This window comes from Phascolarctos cinereus, unplaced genomic scaffold (genome assembly GCF_003287225.1).
Source record: "Phascolarctos cinereus isolate Bilbo 61053 unplaced genomic scaffold, phaCin_HiC Scaffold_2;HRSCAF=192, whole genome shotgun sequence".
In the NCBI taxonomy this organism is placed as follows: Eukaryota; Metazoa; Chordata; class Mammalia; order Diprotodontia; family Phascolarctidae; genus Phascolarctos; species Phascolarctos cinereus.
Window position 1 is genome coordinate 349,308,261 of NW_027555625.1, and position 26,092 is coordinate 349,334,352.

The 26,092-nt window shown below is 37.3% G+C and overlaps 1 protein-coding gene across 1 annotated transcript in view; it reads right to left on the reverse strand.

Moving 5' to 3' along the window:
- RAPGEF6 (Rap guanine nucleotide exchange factor 6) overlaps positions 1 to 26,092 on the reverse strand; it is a 219,978-nt gene that overhangs the window by 140,726 nt on the left and 53,160 nt on the right. Inside the window, 1 exon segment of the mRNA XM_020991169.2 lies at positions 12,310 to 12,453. Coding sequence (XP_020846828.1) covers positions 12,310 to 12,453 — 144 coding nt within the window.

Sequence of the window (26,092 nt, forward strand, 5' to 3'; positions counted from 1 at the left end):
CTAACAAGAGAATATCTTCATGCCTGCTTTTCTTCTACTTATTTCATTCCATAAATCAAACATTACAATGATTCTTCTGCATCTGAAGCAAACTCTGTCTCCTTAAAATTAAGTTTCTTCTTTTTTTTTTCCTTACCAACCAAAAGAGAGGAAGAAAAATCCAACTAATGAAATATTCTAACAGGTTTATTCTGTGTTGCTTCTGAATCTTTGTAATCCAAATTCTTTTCCTTTTCTTTTTCACACGCACGATTTACAACTCTGCAGTGCTGTTTCCAATCCTAAAGCACCAGCCAGATACTATGGTTAATCTAAGCTTCGCTTTTGCAATTAAAACATTTATACAATGAATACAAATATTACATCTTCTGCCACAGCAAGACTGAGTGCTAGTGTCTTAATTCCTGCTATCTGTGTCTGCTTCCCAGAGGCTCCCTGAGGAGAAGCTCCTATCGATTCTATGCTCCGCAGTAAGATGAAATATCTAATAAGGAGGAAAGAAAGTGGGAGGGGAATGGAGCTAAAAGGATGACATCACCTGTATAGAAAGCCTTCAGAAACTGCATTAGATCAATTGGCTACTGTATCTGCAGATGTAGCACACGGGGCAACTTTACTGAAACCTCCACCCCAACACACACATACATACACCCCTCCCCTTCATGAAATATATCAGCATGCTCTTTATTTTCTTCAAAATTCGTCAATTGAGTGTTCTAACCTGCAGGATAAAACATATCGCTGGTAGCACATAACCTTTCTTCTTTTATAATTTTTCTTTGCTTTAATTCATAATGAATCCACAATTGGGTACATTGGGGAATAGTGCTTTCTAATTCTAGTATTCAAATTTAACACACTTCTGTGATCCCAAGGGAAAAGAGAATGAGCTGCAGCAATTCAGTCTTGCTTTCTAAGCATCTGAGGCAGCCCTTGCTCTCTCCCAGCTGTCATGTTTGTCTTCGTAATACTCATTTCCAGAGCTTCTGCTTCATAGCTATTAGGAAATAAATATTCAGAAGAGAATGATCTTCAACAAGACTTTAATGTATGGAAAACATGAATTTTAAAAGTGAAATCAAGTCATCTAAGATTAAAAAAAAAAAGCCAAATGTCACCACTGCAGTAACAGCTAGCCAAGGAGGGACAATTTAACTGACAAGTAGGAAGAAAATATAATCTTGCAAAAATTAAAACCAAAAAGATCCAGCAGTACAATAATTTTGTTGGTATCATGTACAGTTCCTCTAAAGAACTAGCCTTTTGGGTTACCTGAAAAAAAACTGAAGAGAAGCTTTGTTCCTAGAAAGAAATCTGGCTATGACACCAAAAGAGAAACGGTATATCTAATGTCTGAACACTTCTGCGTTTTGACAAAATGAAAATGTCTTCCCAAAATGTCATGATTTATAGAATCTATGGAAAACTCCTTAATTCTCACACACACACACCAATACCACCCCCTATATTTTACTGGATAATTCCTCTAGTTGTCATCATTACTGCTACGAGTTCCTATCACGTGATGGATATCCACTCTTCCAACCACTTCAATCTCACACAAAAAATGCACTTAAGGAAGTAGGAGTATTTCCTCTCAGTAGCCAAAATAAGATGTATTTTCCAGGAGTAAAATATACATCAACAGCAAGAAACGGCAAACTCTGATGCAGCAAACTCACTGGAGTAATGACAACATGTAAACAACCTAAAATTTACTTTTCCTATAGGAGAGGTTTGTTTGGGGGAAAGGGAGCAACTTGGGAGAAGGGCATAAAGATAGAACCTTAAGGAACAAGGTTATTAGTTAAAAGAATCCCCCCCAAAATCTCTGATAGTTATCAATTACCCAAAGACTGAGTTCCCTAACACCCCTGAGCAAAGGATAAGTTATCTTGTAAACAGCAAGGAACTGTCAATCTAAATAAAGGTGTCATTATCCAGACTTTAATTAAGCTTAGGAAAACTTTAAATATTGTCTCAAAAGTAACAAAGAAGCAAGCTGGTAAAAATATAATGAGATTTGAACCTAAGATCTCACAAACTGCATAATTACTTTTTAAAAACACTGAAATGTAGCCATGAAAAGACAAAACTGTCATTTAAGACTAATTAAATCTCACAAGATGGAGCAAAGAAACAATCTAGCTTCTAATTATTATATGTTTAGTTTGAGTTTTAAGCAACTAATAAACTAAAAATGATTTCAAGTGTCCTGAAAAGAAAATCCATTAAAACTACCTTAACTATTATTTTCCAGAATTAAAGAAAAATACATTAGGCAACAGTGGTCAGTAATCTTAATGGATAAAATGAACTTTCCTAGTTTCATTAAAAACTCAAAAAAGTAGTCATATTTATAAAAACATTACAATCTCAAGAATATCAGACAAATCTATGGTCATAGAACTAATTACAACCCAAAATATGAAAGGAAAATCTAAAAGAAGCCTTTTCCCCCTTTGTTGTATATGTGCTGACTATACACTTATAAGCCCTTAACAGCTTAGCTACTGAGATGTTCATCTCCTAACATTTTAAAAGCTACTTCAGTGCACACAAGATTCAACCCACTACCACGTGCATGTGCATGTATTTTATAACCACTGTAAACAAAACCTCAATAATGGGGGTGGGGGGAATCTATTTCCTTCTAGCTTTGCCTGTAAGTGAAGATGACATCATCTATTCCTCTTTTCTACCAATCAGCTCACAGTAACAGCCATTTCATGGCAGACCAACACCCACAATCTTCCAGGCTAACACAGCTGCTAACAGAAACAAAGTAACCTAATTCTATATACCAGGGTATGTGTCTACCCAACCTCCTTTTGCCACTACATTCCACAGGTAGCTTCATCAAATATTTGCTTAACCTAATCCTCTAGAGACAGAGACATTTCTAGAGAAAATGAAGAATAGGTACCTTTCCTGTACCTAATTTTTAAATTTCTCTAGACCCTTTCAATTTTTTTGAACCAGCTGCAGGAAAACATTAGCAGAAAAGGGATAGAGGGCAAAGGATGAGGGAAAGAAAAAAGATTTGCTCTGCTTTGTTTTTTCTAGGAAACATGTATATGGTCTAGCCACCTTAAGAACATTTTTTTCCTTCTCTGGAATGATATAATACTTAAAATATAGCAATGTTCAAACCTGTCTTCATCTTAAAATTGTAGACTTACAGCATAAATAAACACATGGCTTTAATAAGCTTTAAACCATAGGATTGGAAGGACCTTACATATTTTCCTTCAAACCACTTATTTTACAAAATAGGAAACTAAGCCCCAGAGATATATTTTTAAAAAAAAAACCATGATGAAAGTTTCATAAGCTGATGGCAGGGCTCAATCTCTCCCACATCTCCTGAATTCCAAATCCTGTATATGCCCACTAAAGGATAGCATTTTTATTAAGAATTAAAATATGTAACATTGTTGAAAATTTGAAATTTTAGTATTTACCTGTAAGACTAATAAATGATCCCCAAAGGACCAAGAGTCAATGGAAATAACAATTTTAAAATTTTAAAATAGCATGAAAATACGCTCAAATTGCCTAGTACTCAGAAAAGTGAAAAGCAAGACAACTTAAATAGCTTTTTTTAAAATCTGAAATACTTCGTGTGTTTAAAATATTTTTCCATTAAAGGACCAATGCGCAGGGCTGAGCTCTTCACCTCCATCTTCAAGGTCAACAGTGACCTCTCCAGAAGTTGTCAATTCAACAAGTATTTTTCTTAAGCATCTCACATAAAGAAGATAAAAAAGCAATCCTTGCCATCAAGTAACTCACAATGCAAAGAGGGGAAGGGTGGAGAGGGACAACACCAGTACAGCTATGTACAAAAAAAAAAGATATGTACCAGATAAATTGAAAACAATCTCAGAAGAAAAGCACTAATAAGAAGAAAGAAGGTTTTGAGCATTACTTTTTAAAAAAAAAGGAGCATTTTAGCTAAGACCTAAAAGAAGCTAGTAAAGTCAAAAGGTAAGAGCTGAGGAAGAAGAAAATTACAGGCATAGAGAAAAGTCAGTGAAAATGCAGTCAGGAGATGGCATGTCTTTTGAGAGCAAGAACAAGGAAATAAGGGTCACTGAACTATAAAGCATTTGGGAAAGGAGTAAGGTATAAGTAGACTAGAAAAGTAAAACTAATAGCCAGGTTATGACAGGCTTTAAAAGCCAAATAGAGGATTTTACGTGCGCGTGTGCGTGCATGCGTACGTGTGTGTGTGTGTGTGTGTATGTGTGTGTGTGTTTATGTAAGAGGGAACAATTAGTATGCTATTACAATAGGCTAGGTGAGGTGACAAAGGCTTTCACCAAGGTGTGGTAGTGTGAGAAGGGAGCATATACAAGAGATAATGTAAAGGCAGAATGAAATAAGACTTGATTGTGAAAAAGAATGAGGAGTGTGACACCTAGGTTCTAAGCCTTGATGGCTGTGCCTTCAAAAATAATACACAAAACAGAACTAAGATCTTGACTATACTCTTAGAATGGAATTCAGGCTGGAATACCCACACAACACTAGTCCCTTCCACACACACACCCCCCCCAACCGAATATTACCTAAAACATCACCCTACAGCTGCTGTTTTTGCCCTTAGGAGCCAGGAAGGCTCCAGCTGCCCCTGGGACCACGGGAGGAAAAGAATGTGAGATTCCTACAATAATGCCTTTGATTTTTGTGCTCACTCAACTCTGCCCTGCTCCTATACTGTGCACTTCCCCTCCTATACAGTGATCGAGCACTTCAACTAGAGTTACTTTTACAAATATATGCCCATTTACCGACAGGAATTTGACTATATGCTGCTCCATGAACAGATGGCTTACTCTAACCAGAACCCTTACCATCTTTGTGATTCCACAACCTTCAGATATACAAGCTAGACAGGCCATTAGGAAATTCAGGGGACAAAAAGTCTTGGTGGGAAGAACGGGTCGCAACATTTTTTTTATTTGTCCACCAACTTGAGCCTGAAAATAAGATGTTGGCCTTTTTGGCTTTTAATACAAGATGAAAGCAAGTGCTCACATGCTTGCGCGCGCTCTCTCTCTCTCTCTCTCTCTCTCTCTCTCTCTCTCTCTCTCTCACACACACACACACACACACACACACACACACACACACACACTCTCTCTCTCTCACACACACACACACACACACACACACACACACGCTTTTAGAGCTAACGTAGTGGTCCAGGTTACATGAGATCTGGTTCTCAGAGTTAATGAAGTGATAGGCTATGTCAAGCTTATCAAATCTGAAGATGCTTGCATCCAAATCAATTTGAGTATATAAGTGGACATTCCTTTTCCCAAATTCGAGAACTCTTCTCTCTTTTTTTAAACCAGATTACACACAGCACCTACAATTAAGGCACCTGATTATAGCCCATGACTTTTCTGCCAAGTAAACAAAAGGCTACCATTAATCCCATACTCTGCTTACAGCCTCCAGCCAGCCAGGGACTTTATAGAAAGCTCCTGAGCTGGACTTTTAAACAATGCGACAGCAAGTCCTTTTAAGGGCATTCACTTGTTTGGACCCTTGTCTCCACCCAGTGGTCTGTTTATTTTGCTTTTGAAGACATGTGTATATTTGTTTTAAAGAGATAACTTAAAAAAAAACTTTTAAAAAAAGAAATTAAAAATATTGGCAATACTCTACAAATAAGATCTTTAGATTTGAATATGTCATGAAAGAAAATTTTATAAGGGATCTTATGCTTCTATTGTATTTATAATAGACTCGTTTATTCAAGATGACTAGGAAATAGGGTATTATGGAACCTTGATATTCCTAGTTAAATAAGAATACTTCCATAGAAGTAATACATCACATAAATGTGATATGTCCATTTTCAAAGAACTACAAAACATTTAACACTAAACTGTACTGAACATAATTTGTTATTATATCACTCTAATAAGGCTCCAAATATAGCTCCACCACTAAAAGACTGAATCTGTTTTCTGAGGACCAACTGAGCTAATCACATAGGCACATCACAAGTAGGTTGACCACCTTATGATGAATTTTTTTTTTGGCCACAACAATCTGTGAAACAAAGAAAAACTTAAAACTAAATTCAGTCTTGCATAGACCTTTTCCATTTCTGATGTGATGGTGCCAGAGTGGCGGGAAAGAAAGCAGAGGGTGCTAAGAATCAGGCACCATGGATAATAGTCACACAGGGTATGTAGACATGGGTGAATTTCAAACTGCTTCATTGGAGGTAAATCACAAAAAAGATGGTAATTACAGACCCATCTGAGTATTTTACAGTATCCTAAATTTGAGGCAATAAGGAACCTCAGAGGCCATTTAGTATAACCACACTTTGCAGATGAAGAAAGTGACACTTGGAGAGATTAAATGATTTACAACCGAGTCTGAAGGTACCTAATCATGAAATGTATCAGGGTCACCATAATGATTATCAGTTATTAACACTGACAGACAGTAGCCCCAAAAAAGTACAAACAGAAAATTTTAAATGATGTAAATATCATTACTAACAATACTTTAAAGTTCACAAACCACTTTACATACACTGTCTCATACCACAAGTATTTAATCTTCATTTTACAGATGTGTAAAATAGGGCTCAGAGAAGCTCAGTGATGTGTTCATGATCACACAGAGGAAAAGTCAAATTTGAGTCTCTCCTGATTCTCCTCATACATTCTCTTTCCCTTGCTCTAGTCTGCAATCTTTCCTAAAGCCTATAAATACACCCCACTTCGCTCAGCCTTCAGAAACTCTCCTGATGAGCTTCTATCACCTGCAATTGTCTGCCAAACTCCTATAAAAAGATGCCTTTTCACTTACTTCTCAATCCTTTGTAATCTGACTTCAAATCTGAGTAATACTCAATTGAAAGTGCTTCTCTCCTAAGTCACCAATGATCTTTTAATTGCCAAATCTAATAGTCTTTCCTCAATTCTCATCCTTCTTAATTTCTCTGCATCATGACACTAACAACTGCTATTCCTCCTACACTCTCTGTCCTCTGATGCTGCTCTCTCTTTGTTCTCCCACCAAGTTACTTCTAGGTCTCCTTTGCTGACTCCTCATCCAGATCACATCCTTTAATTGCATAGCCCAAGGCTCTGTCCTTGGACCCACTTTCTCTCTCTACACTCTTTCTGGGTAACTTCATCTAATGGGTTTAAATACCAACCAAGATGTAGATGACTCCAATGTATTCAGCCCAAGTCTCTCTATTAAACTCCAATCCCACATTAGCAACTACCTATCTGTACATTTCCAAATAGAGGTTCTTCAGGCACATCAAATTAAACAGAACTTATGTCCAAAATAAAACTTATAATCTTTTCCCAAAAACCCACTCCTTTTCCCAACTTTTCTACTTTAACCAAAGGGTTCCAGTAACCCAGGTTTACAACTTTGGTGATATACTTAGTTTCTCCACTTCCTTTCACTGCACATATCCAATCAGATGTAAAATCTTGTTTCAGCCTCCATAAAATCTCTCATATTCTTCCCCCTTCTCTCCAGTCACAAAGTCACTAACCTAGTTCAAGCCTTCATCATCTCTCAACTGGACTATTGCAAACATTCTCCAAATTTCTCTTTGTCTCATCTCTCCCTACTCAAATCCATGCTTCCACCCAGCTGCCAAGGTGATTTTCATTACATGCAGGTTTGACCATGCCACATCCCTGCTCAAAAATTTCAGTGCTCCCCATCACTTCTAAGATCAAATGAGAACTTGTGAATATGGCATTAAAAATTCTTCAAATTGTATTACATATTGCCAATCCATTTCACATTTACTGTAGTCTAGTCAAACTAGCCTTCTTATTATCTCTGTGCCTTAACATTGGTTGTCCATGCCTAGGATAAACTCGCTTCTCATCTTTGCCTTGTGGAATTTCCTACAAGGCTCAACTCAAAGACCACCTTCTCCAGGAAGCCCTTCCTGACTCCACTCTCCACAGCTACTAGTGCCTTCTTCCCAAACAGCCTGTTATCTGTGTTATATATACACCTATTTATGTACATGTTGCTTTCCATGGCTAAATCATAAGCACTTTGAGGGCAGAGAATATTTTACTGTTGTCTTTGTATTCTTAGCACACAGCAAAATAGTAAATGATTAACTGACTCAGATTCTAGCATCTTCCACTCCACTGCCCTCTAATAAAATCATAATATAGGATGACTCAATTCTACACCTAATAATAATTCTTAAGTGCTTGTGCACAAAAACTCCTTGTTTCTAAATATATTTCAAGGCAGGCAAGCTAGACAGGGTACTGTTTGAGAGGCTATTTGCTAGTATTATCAAGATCCCTGGGCAACTAGGTTGCACACCAGCCTCAGACACTTAGACCCTGGGCAAGTCAGTTTCCTCATCTATAAAATGAGCTGGAGAAGGAAATGGCAAACCACTCGAATATCTCAGCCAAGAAAACCCCCAAACACAACTGAAATGACTAAACAACAAAAGAGTTCCACAAGTAAAGTGCAAGTGGGTTTTTGTACCTATCTCAGATATGCATATATTATTTTGTTTTTAATCTTAACAGTTATTACCTACACTAAGGGGAAACTCTCAATAGATGAGAAATGAAGCAAGAGGGAAAAATAAAAATGTAAGGGTTTTTGGTTTGGGGGGAGGGGGCACTGAACTTAGAAGCCAAGATCCTTAAAATAAAAGGTTAAGCTTTTTCCTCTAGTTTTTAAGAATTTTGGGTTCTGAAATTAAAACCTGGAAAAGTTGCACTGCTAGTTTATAATGCTGGGTCACTTAAAACCTTTGGAACGTTAATGAGCAAACAATGATTGTAATCGATAGCAGTAAAAGATGTAGCACCACCTGCAAGTAGCCTGGATCAACCCTCTTTGATGAGTATCACTGTGATCTGCTTTCCAATTCTTTAAGTTTAACCTGAAACATTTAAATGAATAACTCTGAGTAGTAGCCCTTTGTAACATTTGGCTCAAAAGTTTATTTCTCCCCAAACTTCCTGAGCCTAGTAAAGAAAAGCCACAAGCTGCCCTTAGTTTTTTCCAGCCTTCTGACTATATACTTTAAGTACATTAGCTGCCATGACTGCTAAATGATCACTAAACTGCTACAGAAAAACTCAGTGAATAGGATCAGTAGGACCCAGATGTAGTATAAAAATATGATACATCCTCAGGGAGGTATAGAGAAAAGGTAATGAGGGAGGGAGAGAAAGTAAGCCAAGACGGGCAGTTAACAGAAGCAGTCATCACAACTAAGGTGATGTAAGCTTCTAAAATTAGAACCAGTAAAACTGAAGGAATAATAAAAAGACAGCACAGATTCAATTTTCCCTACAATCTTTGCAGCTGCCTGCATAAGCCATTTTTTTCCTCAGCTGTTATGTTAGCTAAGAAAGGGTCATCTTTCACAAAGATATGTCACTTGGACATTGATAAATTATGTATGAATCTAGGCTGAGTTTCTAGAAAAATAAAAGCAAAAAATGTAATAATCACCATTGTTGGGTTTTTTAATCTTCCTTTTGTAAAATTTTGAAATTAAGAGGGATGTCTTAATTTTTTATCCTGTTAAAGACTGCTTACTCAAAAAATCACAAATGAGTCAAGTACATCAGTGCCATCTGATATAGACAATTTGAAAAAAGTCAGATAGAAGGGTATCAGAGTTTCTAGTTAAGGAAGCAGAAGTCAGGAAGACTGATCTTCCTGAGTTCAAATCTGGCCTCAGACACTTACTAGCTATCTGACTCTGGGCTTAACCCTGTTTGCCTCAGTTCCTCACCTATAAAATGAGCTGAAGGAAATGGTAAACCACACCAGTATCTTTGCCAAGAAAACTCCAAATGCAGTCACAAAGAATTGGACATGATTGAAATGACTAAACAAGAACAACAAAATCATAGGGGAAAAGAGGATGATGATCCACGTGCCAAACTCCTTGAGAAATAAGAGAAAATGACCTGGGGATAGTATACAACAGCCACCATGATCTGGATTTGCATGAAATTTTTTTTATTTCACAAACTTCAAAGGAGGAGGCTGCTAAGTGACAGAGGTAAAAGGGATGGTCTGGGACAGGGAAAGGGCAACAAGGAATATATCCACTTTCCCTCCAGAATCTGGGTAGAAGTGAGATTTCACCATTATAACAAGATTTTAGGTGATGAAACTTCTTCACTAAATGGAGATCAGCCACAGCTCTTATTATCCTGGAGAAATGTCTCAAGCAATAAGAAGTTAAGTGGTGAACTGCCCAAGGTCACACAGAATAGGTGTCAGAGGAGGAGCTGTTCCCTAGGTAGTACTCCAAGCTATCACACTTAACTGGAAAAATACTAGTGAAGGCAGGTTTTTGTTTAAGACAGATCAGAGTCAATGAAAGTGTTACACAACCAAAACCCATTCAGTTCCACCTATTCAATTTTGAGCCCAGCTCAATGTCATTTTCAATATGTGTAATGATGGACCCATTTTGTTAAGTCTGTTAAAAACCTAGGCATATAATTCAGGTAGATCTCATCTATCAACCCATAATACCAAAATACCAAAAGTATAAAACAGTCTGTTGAACGAAATAACCTACGTGTCTGTTGAATGAAAATATTCTCTGAAGGATATAAACATACCTCATACTACCCATTCAACCAAAAAATACCAATGCTGATACCCTTCCCAGGGATTTAATTTGACATTCGGATTATACTAAAAAAAAACAAGATGAAGATAGTTCACAAATAAGGAGCTCTTCCTCCGAGTCAGTGACTCCCGCCTCCGTGTCTTTACACAGCCTGTCCCCCAGGCCGAAAATGCTCACCCTTACCTCCATTTCCCCTGGATCCCCAAGCCTCCTGTCCAGGCTCAGTTCAAGTGCCGCCTCTTTCATTTAATTCTCTGCTTTTTAGTGTCCCGTCCCCAAATCACTGCATATTTATTCTGCAAATGTCCTGTATTTTACTAATTAGTGAATATATTATATATTCAAGTGAAATATATGCTCCTTGAAGACATGGGCTGTCTCTCTTTTGTACCTTTCCAGAGTTTTGGGCATGTAAGAAATGCTTAATAAATGCTTACTGATTATTAATTTTCTACCACAGTGTTTGCATATGCCACAAATTATCATTAATGATGACATTTTAAGTCAATACCTGAAATTTAAGCTACCATAAGCCAGTTTTTTCTAATGATCAATCCCATCAGTTAAAAAAAAAATACAAATAAAATAGAATATTTCTCTTTTCTATTCCATACCTATAGGTAAGACAGACAGGAAGCTCAATTTTCTAAAGGCCATCTCCAATAGCCTGGTAGCCAGATCAAATACCTTTCTACAGATGATATTCAGCAGAATAAAAACAATCTACAGATGAATATACAGTTTCCTCCCTTCGAAAAATTGTACTAAATGCAAAAATGTAGATTTAACAAAAAGTGAAGTCTGCTACTTCAACTCTATTTAGAAATCAGAAATACCACAGACACGGCATCTTTTTGTTAACAGGAATGAAATGGTCAAAGTTCATCCACATATAAACAAGCCACAAATAAAGAAATTTAACAGATAATCCAGATTCTATCTTAGTTTACTTTTACAAATATCCAGTTTGAGACGTCTGAAAGGCAGTTGGAGAGGCAAGATTGGAGGTGAGAAAAGAGATAAAGATGGCAACTAAATCCATGGGAGCTGATGAGGTCACCAAGTGAAACAGTATAAAGGGAGAAGAGGGCCCAGGACAGAACTCTGAAGGACACTTAAGGATAGAGAGCATCATCTGGAAGAGGATACAGCAAGAGAGATAGAGTATGAGTGGTTAGAAAGGTAGAAGGAGAACCAGAAAAGAGTAATGTCCCAAAAATCTAGAGAGAAGAAAATATCAAGGAAGAAAAAGCAGTCAGCAGTGTCAAAGGATACAGAAAGGTCAAGGAGAATGAGAACTGAGAAAAGGCCATCGGATTTGGCAATTAGGAGACCATTCTTTGGAGAGAGCAGTTTTGGTGGAATGATAAAGTCAGAAGCTAGAAAGAGGTTAAGAGAAGAATGAGAGGAGAGAAAGTAGAAACACTGCCTATATATGGTATTTTCAAGGAGTTTAGCTACAATGGGCAGAAGAAACATAGAACAATAGTTAGCAGGGACAGAAGAATCAAGTGAGGGCTTTTTGAGGATAGGGAAGATATGGGTTACATACAATAAGGCTTATGACTATAATCATAAGTCATTCTGACATCTACAAAAAATACTAATATCTCATAAAAATAAAATCAGAATAATATGATGGTTCCAAGCATACTTACAGTAAGGTAACTGTTAGCATCCACATTGTCAGTAATGGTCTGTCGTTCTCCCCTGTGGTTAATTTTCCTAAACCTTCTTCGAGATTGTCTTCCAGCAATTTCTCTTTGGAGGAGATCTTCTTCATTATCTTTGGAATTCTCTACCTGAAATACATGTTGGAGCTCCTGGTTAAACTTCCAGTTTTCCCATATCATTGAAATTCTATTGAGTCTTATGAAGCTCATAAGGAAGTCATATATATAACTTGCTATGACCCAACAAGTTACCATAAAAAAGGAGGTTATGTAATTATGCACTCACTAGTTCAACAAAATCTGAAGTGACATTATGAGAAGGCCAGGTTAGCTTCCAGAAAACTGACTTTCTTGCTCTCTTTTTCTAACTGAATTACACATTCTAGAATTACAATTAGTGAATATAATTATATACTGCCTGATGACATTTTATTAGCCAACATAAAATCAAAGTCAGTAAATCACTAGAATAAAAATAAAATACTAAAAACAAAAACACATTCACAAGCCCCCTATCTTGTCTATATAACTACATATTTAATAAAGATTTGGTTAATTTTTATACTTATTCTAGTCACAATATACCAATAAGTATGAAGCCAAATTGATTATGTATACATTGGGGAATTCACAGTAACTCTGCTGTCAAAGCACCTATGTCATGAATGCTCACTATAACCTACTGAAGTAAGCTCAGTAGCAGAGCAAGTGACATGACACACCTACTATAAACTTTTTCTATGCTCAAGTTTTGTATCTTACTCCTAGCACTACCTTGCCCTCTACTCTTTTGGAATATCCTAGAATATTTGGAATGAACTTCCCTCAAACTTCCCTCAGAGTTCCTCTGTATCTTCACTTGGTCTCTCCTGTCCTTTCTTTTCAAGGAAAACCCTTTCACCTATGTCCTTGATTTCCAATCAATTCCCAACCCCTCAAGTTTAGTCCAAGATCTTAGTGAACGAAGCACCCACTTCTAATATATCTTTATTATCTTCCTCTCCAATATATTTTTCTTCTGCTTAGTTCTCAACAATCCTCCCCAAATCCTTATCTCCTCATAATTTTCTCTGAAAACACTTAACACAAACTGTCCTAAGAGTTGTGTGCTTTTGTCTATCCTATTACTTTAAGTTCTTTGAAGGTACAGCTTGTGTATCTTTGTATACCCCCATACACTGAATCTAGTACAATGACTTACAGATAAAAGGCACTGAATAAATAAATCTAATTAAATCATGATTATTTCATTACTATTTATTTTAGATCATAAGTTTAAATTTCTAAGTAAATAAAAAGACAAATATTTGTGCAACAGCTATTGGGCAAGTTAAAGAAAACAGTAAACCATATAAATTTTTCATTTAACAATAACTTGGTTTAAAACTTTTCAGACCCAAGTACGAATGTAAGACATTAGGAAAATGAGGTATATCATGGGTTAACATGCTTAGACAAGGACAAACAGATGGAGGGGAGGGAAGAGAACGGTAGGAAGGGGATGAGAGGTAGGTAGAGTATTTATTTATTAAGCACTTATTATGTGCCATTATGGTCAACACAGGAGATAGAGAAAGAAGCAAAACACTGTCTCTGTACTCAAGGAGCCCATTATTTAATAGGAGAGTACAAGCAAACAAATATATACAAGCAAGCTATATATCAGATAAATAGTAACTAATCAAAAGAAGGAGAGCACTGGAATTAAGAGGGGTTGGGAAAGGCTTCCGGTAAAAGACTGATTTTAGTTGGGGCTTACAGGACGCCAGGAGGCAGAGATGAGGAGGGAAAGCATTCCAGGCACGAGGGACAGCTAAAGAAAATACTCAGAGCTAAGAGATGGAGTGTCTTGTTTGTGGAACAGCTATGAGGATGGTGTCAATGGCTCAAAGAGTATGTGGTAGGAAGTCAGGTATAAGAAAACTGGAGGTTGCCAGCTTGAAGAGACTGGGAGGAGATGATGTTGCCCTCGAGTTCTGTTTTGGACATATTAAATTTAATCTAGATGTCTACTGGACATCAAGGTTGAGATTTCAGAAGGGCAATTGGAAATAAGAGATTAGAGGTCAGCAAAGGTTAGGACAGGATAGGTATATTTGAGACTCAGCATAGAGATGTTAGTTAAATCCATGAAAGCTAATGAGATCAACAAGTGAAACGGCATAGACAGAGAAAAGGGCCTAGGATAAAACCCTGTGGAACACCTATGGTTAGACGTCATGACCTAGATGAGGATCCAGCAAAGGAGACTGAGGAGTGGTCTTACACACTGGAGAAGAATCAGGAGAAAACAGTGTGCCAAAAACCTTGAGAGAAGAGACTATTAAGGACAAGAAGATGATCAACAGTGTCAAAGGTTGCAGATTTCAAGAAGAATGAGGATTGAGAAAAGGCCATGGATCTGGCAATTAAGGTATCTTAGGTAACTTTGGAAAGAGCAGCTTTAGTGGAATAATGAGGTCAGAAACCAGGTTGTAATGGAAAGTGAGAAGAGACAAAGTGAAGGCACCTATTTTAGGTGGCCTCTGAAAGGAGTTTGATCACAAAGGGTAGAAAAAATATGGAATAATAGCAGAGATGGAAGGACTAAGTGAGTTTTTTTAAGGATGGGAGAGACATGCTTATGTTTGTGGGGGGTAGGGAAAGAACCAGCAGACAGAGAGTCATTAAAGTTAAATAAGAAAGTGAAGATGACAGAGGGAGGTAATCTGTTGAAGAAGATGGATAGAATGAGATTGCTTGCACATGTGGAAGGCTATGAGTGATATGAGATGAGGAAGAGGAAAAGAGAGAATTCAAATGCCCTCAATTTTTTCAATCAAATATGAGGCAATGTTCTGAGGGGGTGGGGATAAGGGGCCATGGGAGGGTAAGAGGAAGTTTGGAGGAGCTACTACAGAGTGGGATAGTTAAGTTGATAATGGAAATGTAAAAAGACTTCCTTATAGCAGTGAGGGCCCACTTCAGGTTGTATAACAAATGTGTAGTGGATTCCCTTCAGAACAGTTACATGATTTTCCACATCCCTGTTCAGGAGCACATGTGTAGGAGCAAAGGTAGCAGATGGTAGAAATGATTCAAAGCTAAAGTTTGGTAGGGTATAATAGGTGATACAAGGTGTCTAGGGACTCATGAGAAATGGGCAGTGTACAGCTGAACTAGTTCGGCAAGTGTAAAACTAGTTCGGCAAGTGTAAAGTTGAATTAAATCGCCAAGGGGTCAAAATGAGGGAAAGAGGAAGGAGTGTGGCTAGTTAGAGGGGAGATAGCCTGGGAGAGAACAGAGAGGTCAGGGTAGTAGAAGCCACAGAGTGGAAAAAGAATAAGATTCAGTAAAGGAAGGCAAAAGACATTGAAAACCAATAGAATATGGTCAGATAAGGGAATTTTAGAATTCTTGATCATGGAAGTGATATATATATTTGTGGATGATGTCACGATCAAAGGTATAATCATATTTGTATGTGCCTGAGTTTGGGTGGAGGAGCAGCTCATGGAAAGCAAGTAATTAGAGGAACTAAGTGGTTTATGTGTTTGCTGGAGAATCAATATACTTGCTGAAGATCCCTAGCATGGGGGCAAGAGCTGGAGAGAAGAGACAAATGGTGAACCAGGCACCAAATTCACTGGGGAAGGATGGTAGTAACCTAGGAATCTGTAGATAACATTTACCAGGATTTTGATTGGGTGATAGATATGAATAGCATGGACTTCAAAGGAGAACACGTTACTCACTGGGGAAAGTAGGAGGAGAACTTAGAAATGGCACTGAGAAGAGAAGGAATATTCTAACTTCTCTGCTTTGACTTGTGAATGAAAGGGAATGAGTGAAGGTGTAGCCAGTACTGCAATGAGTGGTCAGAGAGGTTGTATAATTGGGGGGAGCAAGGTTTAAGTGACTAATATAAGACGGAAGGAGTAGAAGAAGAAAATATTTAGGATGAAAGAAAATCTGATGCCTACAACACAGGGATTTTAGAAGGCAAAATGGAAGAGGTGGGAGGCATCCGGTTCGGACTTGGGGATAACAGCATTGAAGGGGGATGGGAACAAGGAATCTAAAAGTGGGGGATGAGGAATGGGATTTGGATAAATGGAAGCTGGAAAGGAAAAGGGGAAAACAGAAGAACGAGGTACTACACATTGAGTATGACAAGGAATGAGCTAGAAAAGTCATGGAGACTGGGAGGGTAAGATAAAAGCTGACCTATCAGAGCCAAAGGACCTAGTGGAAGCAAAGTGAAGCAATGGTTTCAGTAGAGGCAGCATGGCAGGTAGTGGCCAGTAAGTAAAATGTCCTAGAGGTTAGAGAGTAGTTTTTGCTCTGTCTTTATATCCCATGTGCTTAGTGCAACTATTTTTAAACAGCATAACTGATAAATATTGTGTACCTACTGTATGCCAAGTACTGGATAACAGAAATGCAAAAAAAGAAACAGTCCTGATCTCAAGGAGCTTACATTCTATGGAAGAAACAACATGTACACAATTAAGTACAAAGTGAATTCAAAGTAATTTCAGTGAGTAGAGGATTTGGGCCTAGCAGCAAGAGTCATCAGGAAAGGATTCATGTATGAATTTGCACTTGGAGCTTTGAAGGAAGCTGGGGATTAGGTAGAAGTGAGTAGGGAGCACATCCTAGGTATGAAGAAGTAGAGAAGAGGAGAACAGCAATCATTCAGTTTGATTGGTTGGTAGAGTGCATAAAGTGGAATAATGTATAATAAAAGCAATACTGGCATCTGGGCTGTTCTCTTGGCTCTGGGTATTTTCTCTGGTTGACCTCATATCTGGAATGTACCCCCTCTTCTGCTCCAACTACTGACCTCCCTGGCTTCCTTTAAGTCCCAACTAAAATCCCACCTTCTAAAAGAAGCCTCCCACAACCCCTTTTAATTCCAGTGGCTTCCTTCAATTATTTCCCATTTATCTTATATATAGCTTACTCTGTAAATTTTTGTTCTCATGGTGTCTCCCCCATTAGACTGTGAGCTCCTTAAGGGCAGAGACTGCCTTTTGTCTCTCTCCCCAAGGCTTATCACAGTGCCTGGCACATAGTAAGTTCTTAATAAACACTGACTGATTTGATTGAAAGATAGGCTGAGGTCAGCAGAGGCAAGATGATGGAGCAGAATGAGCATTCCAGCTGAACTCTCCCAACAGTCCTTTCCAAACAACTTTAAAATACACATCAAATTGAACTCTGGAACAGCACAGCCAACAAAAGGTTAGAGTGACACAGTTTTCTGGTCCAAAACAGTAATATCGGGAGGAGGGCAGGTCTACAGCGCACACAGCAGCAACACCAGTGGTGGGTCTTGGAGGTACCAACAGCGGCAGCAACATACTCAGGAGCTCTGAGCCCAGAGATAGTAAAAGGATTGGACATCAAGTCAGAAAGAGATTACAGAAGAACCTTAGCTGACACTGGGCACAGGACTAGGCTCTGTTAATATGGCAACTCCATTGCCCATTGCTCTCCACTGAGAACTCCAGTTCTTAGATGTACTTCCAGGGCAGAAAGGAGAGCTTATGGTTGCTCACAAGGGAGCAGAGGACCTGGTCAGAGTTCCATGGCTGAGAGGCTCACTAGCACTTGTGACTGTAGGGGAACAGGGGCCCTTCCTAGGTAAAGAACAGAGCACAGACCAGGAAAGCAGTGACCATACCTGTCCTCAGATCACACCACCTTAGAAGCACCAAAAGCTTACAGATCTCCCTGTGCCTCCACCACCCCCACAACTAAGTCTGAAAACAGTAATACAAAAAAACCCTGAAGCTTGGGACAGTACATCCCCACCCCTAGCTGAGCAAAGCAAACTTTAACATAAAGTTCAAAGTCAAGAATAGGCTGGAAAAATGAGCAAACAAAAAAGAACCTGACCATACAAAGTTACTGTGGTGTCAGGCAAAACCAAGACACAAACTCAGAAGGCAATAATGTAAAAACAGCCATAAGCAAAGTCCCAGAGAAAATAATGTGAATTAAACATAAGCCTAACAAGAATTCTCAGAGGAGTTAAAGAGATAAAAGTGAGAGAAGAAAAACTGTGAAAATAAATGAGAGTGGTACAAGAAAATTATGAAAAGAAAATTAACAGCTTGGTAAAAGAGGCACAAAAAAGAAGAAAATCACACACACACACACACACACACACACACACACACACACAAACGAGAATTAACCAAATGGTAAAAGAGACACAAAAATTCACTTAAGAACCCCTTAAAAAACAGAACTGACCCATTGGAAATAAAGGTACAAATGCTATCTGAAGAAAATAATGCCTTAAAAATTAGATTTAGGCAAGTGAAAGCTAATGATTCCATGGGACATCATGAAATAATAAAAATTTTTAAAAAACATGTCAAAAGAACGAAAAAAATTGAAGAAAATGTGAGGTATCTTGTCAGAAAAACAACTGACCTGGAAAACAGATCAAGGAGAGATAATTATTGGACTACCTAAAGAAATGACCAAAAAAGAGCCAAGACATCATATTTCAAGAAATTATGAAGGAAAACTGCCTAAGTCCAGAGGTTAAAATAGAAATCAAAAATGTTCACCAATCAGCTCAAAGAGATCCCAAAATGAAAACTCCCAGAAATAGCATAGCCAAATTCCAGGACTCTCAGGTCAAGGAGAAAATGTTGCAAACAGCCACAAAGAAACTATTCAAATATCATGGAGCCAGTCAGAATCATATAAGATTTAGTAGCTTCCATGTTAAAGGAGCAGAGGACTTAGAATATGATATTCCAGAAAGCAAAGGAGCTAAGATTACAACCAAGAAAAACATCTACCTAGCAAAACTGAGTATAATGTATCAAGTGCTAACTGCATATTTAATGAAATAGAGAACTTTCAAGAATTCCTGATGAAAAGCCCAGAGCTGAACAGAAAATCTGACATTCAGACATAAGACTCAAGACAAGCATAAAAAGGTAAAAATGAAAAAGAAATCATAAGAGTTAATCATAAAGAAATCATAAATTTAAAGTGTTTACATTTCTACATGGGAAGATGATACACATAACTCCTAAAAAAACATTATCATTAGTAATGCAGTTAGAAGGAGTCTATGGAGACAGAGGTCATGAGTGTAAGTTGATTATATTAAGATGATCTAAAAAAATTTTATTTAAAAAAGATAAAAAAAAATTAAGGACTGAGAAAGAGCGATACACTGGGAGAAGGAGAAAGGGAGAAAAAGAATGGGGAAAATTATCTCACATAGAAGGGGTATGCAAGAAAGAGGCTTTACAGTGGAGAAATGCAGGGATGGGGCTGGCAGGCAACACTGGAACCTCATTCTCAGCAGAACTGGTTCAAAGAGGGAAGAACATATACACACACTCAGCAAGATATAGAAATCTAACAAGGAAGTAAAAGGGGGAAAAGATGGGGGAGGGGGAGAAGACAATAAAAGGGAGGGTAAATTAAAGGAGGCAGTGATCAGAAGCAAAACAGACTTCCAAGGAGAGACGGGGGTGGGGGAAGTAGAGAGCGACAGAGAGAGAGGAAAGAAAGAAGGATAAACAGAAGAAAATAGACTGGAAAGAAATATAGAGTTATCATAACTGTGAATGTGAATTGGATGAACTCACCCATAAAATGTTAGCAGAAAGGATTAGAAATTAGAATCAAACAATATATTGTTTACAAGAAACACATTTGAAACAGAAAGACACACACAGAGGTAAAATAATGGACTGGAGCAGAATATATTATACTTCAGCTGAGATTAAAAAGAAGGCAAGAGTGGCAATCATGACCTCAGATGAAACAAAAGCAAAAATGGACCTAATTAAAAGAGATAATCAGAGAAACTATATTTTTCTAAAAGGCATCATGGACAACAAACATTTTTTTAAATGTATAGCAAATTTCTCTGATAAAGATCTCATTTCTCAAGTACACAGGGAATTGAGTCAAATTTATAAAAAATAAGGGCCATTTCCTAACTGCTAAATGGTCAAACGATATAAACAAGAAGTTTTCAGAATAAAAGTTATCTATAGTCATATGAAAATGTGGTCTAAATCACTACTGACTAGAGAAATGCTCATTGAAACAACCCTAAGGTACCACCTCATACCTATCCGATTGACTCATATGACAGAAAAGGAAAATGACAAATGCTGGAGAGTTTATGGAAAAACTGGGACACTAATGCACTGCTGGCAGAGCTGTGAACTGTTCTAACCATTCAAAGAACAATTTGGAACTTTCCCCAAAGAGCTATAAAACTGTGCATATCCTTTGACCCAGCAATATCACTACTAGGTCTGTATCTCAAAGAGATCAAAGAAAAAGGAAAAGAACTAATGAACTCTGAGTGCAAATTGAAGTACAACTTTTTCACTTTATTTTTCTTGCTTTTTTTGTGACATGTAATATAGAAATATTTTGCATGATTTCACATATATAATTGATATCATATTGCATGCAAAAACTGTTACCAAACAAGTTAACAAAATGGAACATAAGAATTGTTCCTCATAAATCAGACAACACAACAATCTTCTCAATGTGGGGGGGGGGGTTTGAGGAAGAGAGAGAATCTGTAACTCAAAAAAATTTTTAAATGGTAAAAATAAAGAATAAAATTTGAAACCCTTAAAAAAAATTTTTTAAGAAGGTAAGATGAAACCAGAACGTAAAGGACCTTAAATGTCAAACAAAAGACCCTATATTTTATTTTAGAAGCCACTGGGATTTGAGCAGGAAAATATTATGGCCAGTATTATGCTTTAGAAATACTGCTTTGAGGGGAAGCTAGATGGTGCAGTGGATAGAGCACCGGCCCTGAAGTCAGGAGGACCTGAGTTCAAATTTGGCCTCAGACCAAACACTTGACACTTACTAGCTGTGTGACCCTGGGCAAGTCACTTAACCCTAACTGCCTAAAAAAGAGAAATATTGCTTTGCCAGAATTTTTTCAAACCAGCATCAGTGGTCCCTGAGCTTGGACAAGCACCTGTAGTAGCTGTGTTCCAGTCATGAAGTCCTGCTATGAATCCAAATTGTCTCATTATTGCTGTTACCCCTCTACTGCCAGGGCTACAGCCATTAAATATTGAGATCTGTCCACACTAAAGTTGATCTCCTACTAGGAGACCCGGCATATATGTATCTAGTTTCCCTCTTCCAATGGAATAAAACTTTTTGCTTACGACCACTGCTATCTCTTTTTTATTATTATTATTATTTTTAGAATTGACTGTGGTTTTTATAACCTGTAAGCTCTCTGGTTTTTTTAGAGTTAATGCAGTCGTAGAGCTGCCGTGGCATTTTGGTCATTTGGTCAGGGCTAACAACAACATCTACCTCACAGGACTGCTGTCAGATGAAGCACTCAGAACAGTCTCTGGTATATAGTAGGCATTTTATAAATGTCATTTCATTATCCACCTCCAGAGAAAGAATGAATGAAGTCTGAATGCAGATTAAAGCATACTATTTTTCTTTTCTTTTTTTTTCTGGGATAAGAATTCACTATTTTATTTATTTTTGATGTAAATTTATTTATTTGTAGTTTTCAACATTCATTTCCACAAGTTTTTGAGTTCCAAATTTTCACCCCGTCTCACCCTCCCCCCACCCCAAGATGGCATGCATTCTGAACATCCCTTCCCCCAGTCTGTCCTCTCCTCTCTCTCTCCCCCCTCTTCTCTTATCCCCTTCCCCTTCCATTCCCCTGTAGGGCAGGACAGACTTCCATACCCCATTTCCTGTATTTCTCATTTCCCATAGCATGTGAAAACTTTTCTCTTAAACATATGTTTCCAAAACTTTAGGCTCCAAACCCTCTCTCCTCCTCCTTCCCCCCCCACCCCATCAAAAAGGCAAACAACTCAATACAGGTTGTACATGTGCAGTTATGCAAAACACTTCCACAGCAGACATGTTGCGGAAAAACCAACTCCACCTCCCTTAATCCCATTCTGCCCTCCCATTTATTCTACTCTTTCTTTTGATCCTGTTCCTCTGCAGAAAGTATTTACTTCTGATTACACCCTTTTCCAATCTGCCCTCCTCTCTATCATCCCCCTGCCCTCTTGTTCCCTTCTCCCCCTATTTTCTTGTAGGGTAAGACAAACTTCCATACCCAATTGAATGTGTATGTTATTCCCTCCTTAAGCCAAATCCTATAAGAATTAAAGCATGCTATTTTTCACTTTGTTTATTTTTGTCTTTTTTTTTTACTTTTTTTTTTAACAACATGAGCAATGTGAAAATGTTTTACATGATTGCATGTGTATAATCTATATCAAACTGCTTGCTGTCAGGGGTAGGGGGGGTCAGAGACAGAGGGAAGAAGGAATTTGGAATTTGAAATTTTTAAAAAAAGAATGTTAAAAAAAAGAAATATTGCTTTAGCAGCAACATGGAGGGCAGATTACAAAGGGGACAGTGGGAGACAATGAAACCAATTAGGAAGCAACAGCAATGGTCTAGATCAGAAACAATTAGGGCCTGAATTTGGGAGGTGTCCATGTAAATGGAAAGAAGGAAACAGAAGCTGCCAATATTTTGACAGAATAAGATTTGAAAAATTATTAAATATGTAAAAATCCAAATGGATAAAAGAACTCATTACCTACCTTAAGAAATAAAAAATTCACTGTTGCTGGAGGTATTCAAACAGAAGTTAGACTTATCATATAACACAAAGTGGACTAGACAATGCCCCTTCCAACTCTATAATTCTATGAACTCAATAACTCTCTAGCATATAAAGGTAATTCATTTTTTGATGATTACAGCTACCTATATAAATCTAAGATATCATAATATTTTGATAACCCAATTTTTTTCCTATGAAAATTCTCTATTATTAGGAGCTTCATTTCCAGAAAGAGAATTACATAAGAGGCTAAGAAATGCATTTCAAGGCTTTAGAAAAAGTAGTTATTTATATTGATAATTGCTACAATGAAACACCATAAAAACTGTTTTAAGTGTCAGGTTAACAAAATGGAACATAAGAATTGTTCCCCATAAATCAGACAACACTGTAATCCAAATAATAGTCTACACTACTGTCTTTGGAGAGTAAGAATTGGAGAGCAAAAATTCTTTTCAAGAACTAGTTTTTGGTTCTTTTCTCAATTGAAAATTAATAATGCCAGGATTTCTATAATATGGCTTTTCATTTTTTGTGGAAATATATCACTCAAATACACTCAATTAAGTAAAATAAAATTTTAAAAATTAAAAAAAGGATATTTATCTTTAGGTTCTGTGAACAGGAAGAAAAATCTTCCCTTTAAAACCAAGTGAATATTTTTATATTTAACATTTAAAGCTATCAAAAAGACTTTCAACTTTCTGTTCAATCCAATTCATTCCTTCAGGCTTCGCAACAGCAGAAGTAATTTGCTGAGTATTTTCCAGACATTTACCCTTTTTAGGCCACCTACTCTTTAAAACATAACGTATTCATATACTGTGATAATAACTATTCAAAGCCAAGAGTCTTCCCCCAAACAGTGTATAAATAAATATGTAAAAGCATTTGTTTTAAAATAAATAAAAAGGTTCATTTTCAAATAATTGGCAAATGGATATATTATTATTGATTTTATATTGTACTAACTGGAAAGAGTAATGATATTATTAAAATTCATTTTATACAGTTTTTTTACAGTTTACAAATTGGACTCTTCAATAATTCTATGGTATAATAAGTAAATTAAAAAATCTCTCTCCCCTCAAATCCAAAAATTTGCAACTCCTTTGAACTTATTACTTTTCAGGGCTCCATCTTCCATCTGCTGGAGGTACCCATTAGCTATGAAATGTTCAAAGCAAAGGATAGCAAGAGATACTATGAAAGCAGAACATATCTATCATAAAAAAAAATGGAGTGTCAGTTTGAGAAATTAAGGGATGTCTGTCAAGAATTCAAAGAATACAAAAGGATTCAGAGCTACATATACAGCTTGCCTACCAGTAACTGCCATCAACTTCCCAATCATAACTTTTATCACCACCTACTACTGTCCCCTTTTCACGAGTTGGCACACATGAGTGTCATCCCCTTCGTGAATATGAAGAGAGGTCAGTTATTTACCAAGCCATTTTGAATACGATACCAAAGGGGCTCTGGATGATGCAGTGGATAGAGCACTGGCCCTGAAGTCAAGAGGACCTGACTTCAAATCTGGCCTCAGACCAAACACTTGACACTTACTAGCTGGGTGACCTTGAGCAAGTCACTTAATCCTAATTGCCTTAAAAAAAATTAAATGTATTTATCAGTTAGTAATCATCACATATTTGCTAAAAGAAGTTATCATCTTCAACAACCTCTATGGAGGAAAAAGATTTAAGCTTTGCAATGAAATGGCATAGTATAAAATGGCTTACTCAGGGATTAGAAGAGTTAAAATCTTCTTGCCTTTCTTAAAATCAACCAATGATATATTTTCTAAAGAAAAATAAATCAGTTTCTGCTCACTGATAATTTTCCAAAGCTTCACATAAAAGCAAAGTATCAAATAAGATATTTGCTGCCAAATATTACAATTTCTTATACTTAATACTACTGTTTTAATGACATCCCAAGTTTAAGCTTTTCTTCCAAACGTTTGCTATTAGAGGATTTTAGTTTTTTCTTCTCTTATTTTTAATTATAAATTTTTTTAAATGCTGGAAATGTTTTTCTTTATTCTGACAACAAATCAGTATCGGACATTGAGGTAGCTAGTAACTTACTGTCAGAATAAAGAAAAACATTAGCTGTCCTAGTCAACAGTACTAACACTAACGCTCCTCACCTTCCCCAAACTAGCTCCTCCTTGCCTCCTTATTTCATTCTGTAGTGCCATCATATCTCCAGTTAGGTTCAAAACCTCAAAAATCTTGACGCTTCATCTCCTTAAAGAGCCACCAAGTTTTGCTGCTGCTTCCTTCCTATTCTGTATCTCAACTGGTCCTTCGTTGCTATTCCACTGCTCTCTGGCAACCCTTATGACATCACAATTGGACCAACTCTTCTGTCTCTATTCTATTCCTTTATAATCCTTCCTATTCCTGTTGAAGTAAATAATCTTCCAAAAATAGCACTTACATTCTTGTCATTCCCTTGTTGAATTCCCCACCCCCGCCCAATGTATACAGAATAAAGTCTGACACTCAGTATGGTATTTAAAGATGATCATAATTAGATCTTTCTTCCAAACAAACTTATTATTGCCTTACAGACCAAGGGTACATTTACACCTTGGGGAAATGATTTCTTTTTTTAATTTAAGAAGTGGTGCAGTGGACAGAGCACTGGTCCTGGATTCAGGAGGACCTGACTTCAAATCCGGCCTCAGCCACATAACATTAGCCATGTAACCCTGGGCAAGTCACTTAACCCCACTGCCTAAACAAAACAACAACAACAAAAAAAGTAAATGTGTTCATTTTTAAAAACCTGGAAAATCTTGGACTTACAACTAAAATATTTAATTTATCCCATAAGCAACCTGAAAGGGCTCTCAGATTATCTAATACAACCCCGTTCATTTTACAGATAAGATAGCAGCTGACCAGAGAGGGTAAAGAAATCTATCCAAGGTCCCACAGGTAAGAACCAGCAGAGCTTGGGATTCAAACCTAGTTCCTCTAACTTCAATCCAGTGCTATAGTCACTGCCATAGGCTGCTGGATGGTACTGTGAAAAGAGCACAGGGCCTGGAATCAGGCAAAATGGAGTTCAAATCTGGCCTCAGATATTTACTATCTGTGTGACCCTGGGCAAGTCACTTAAACC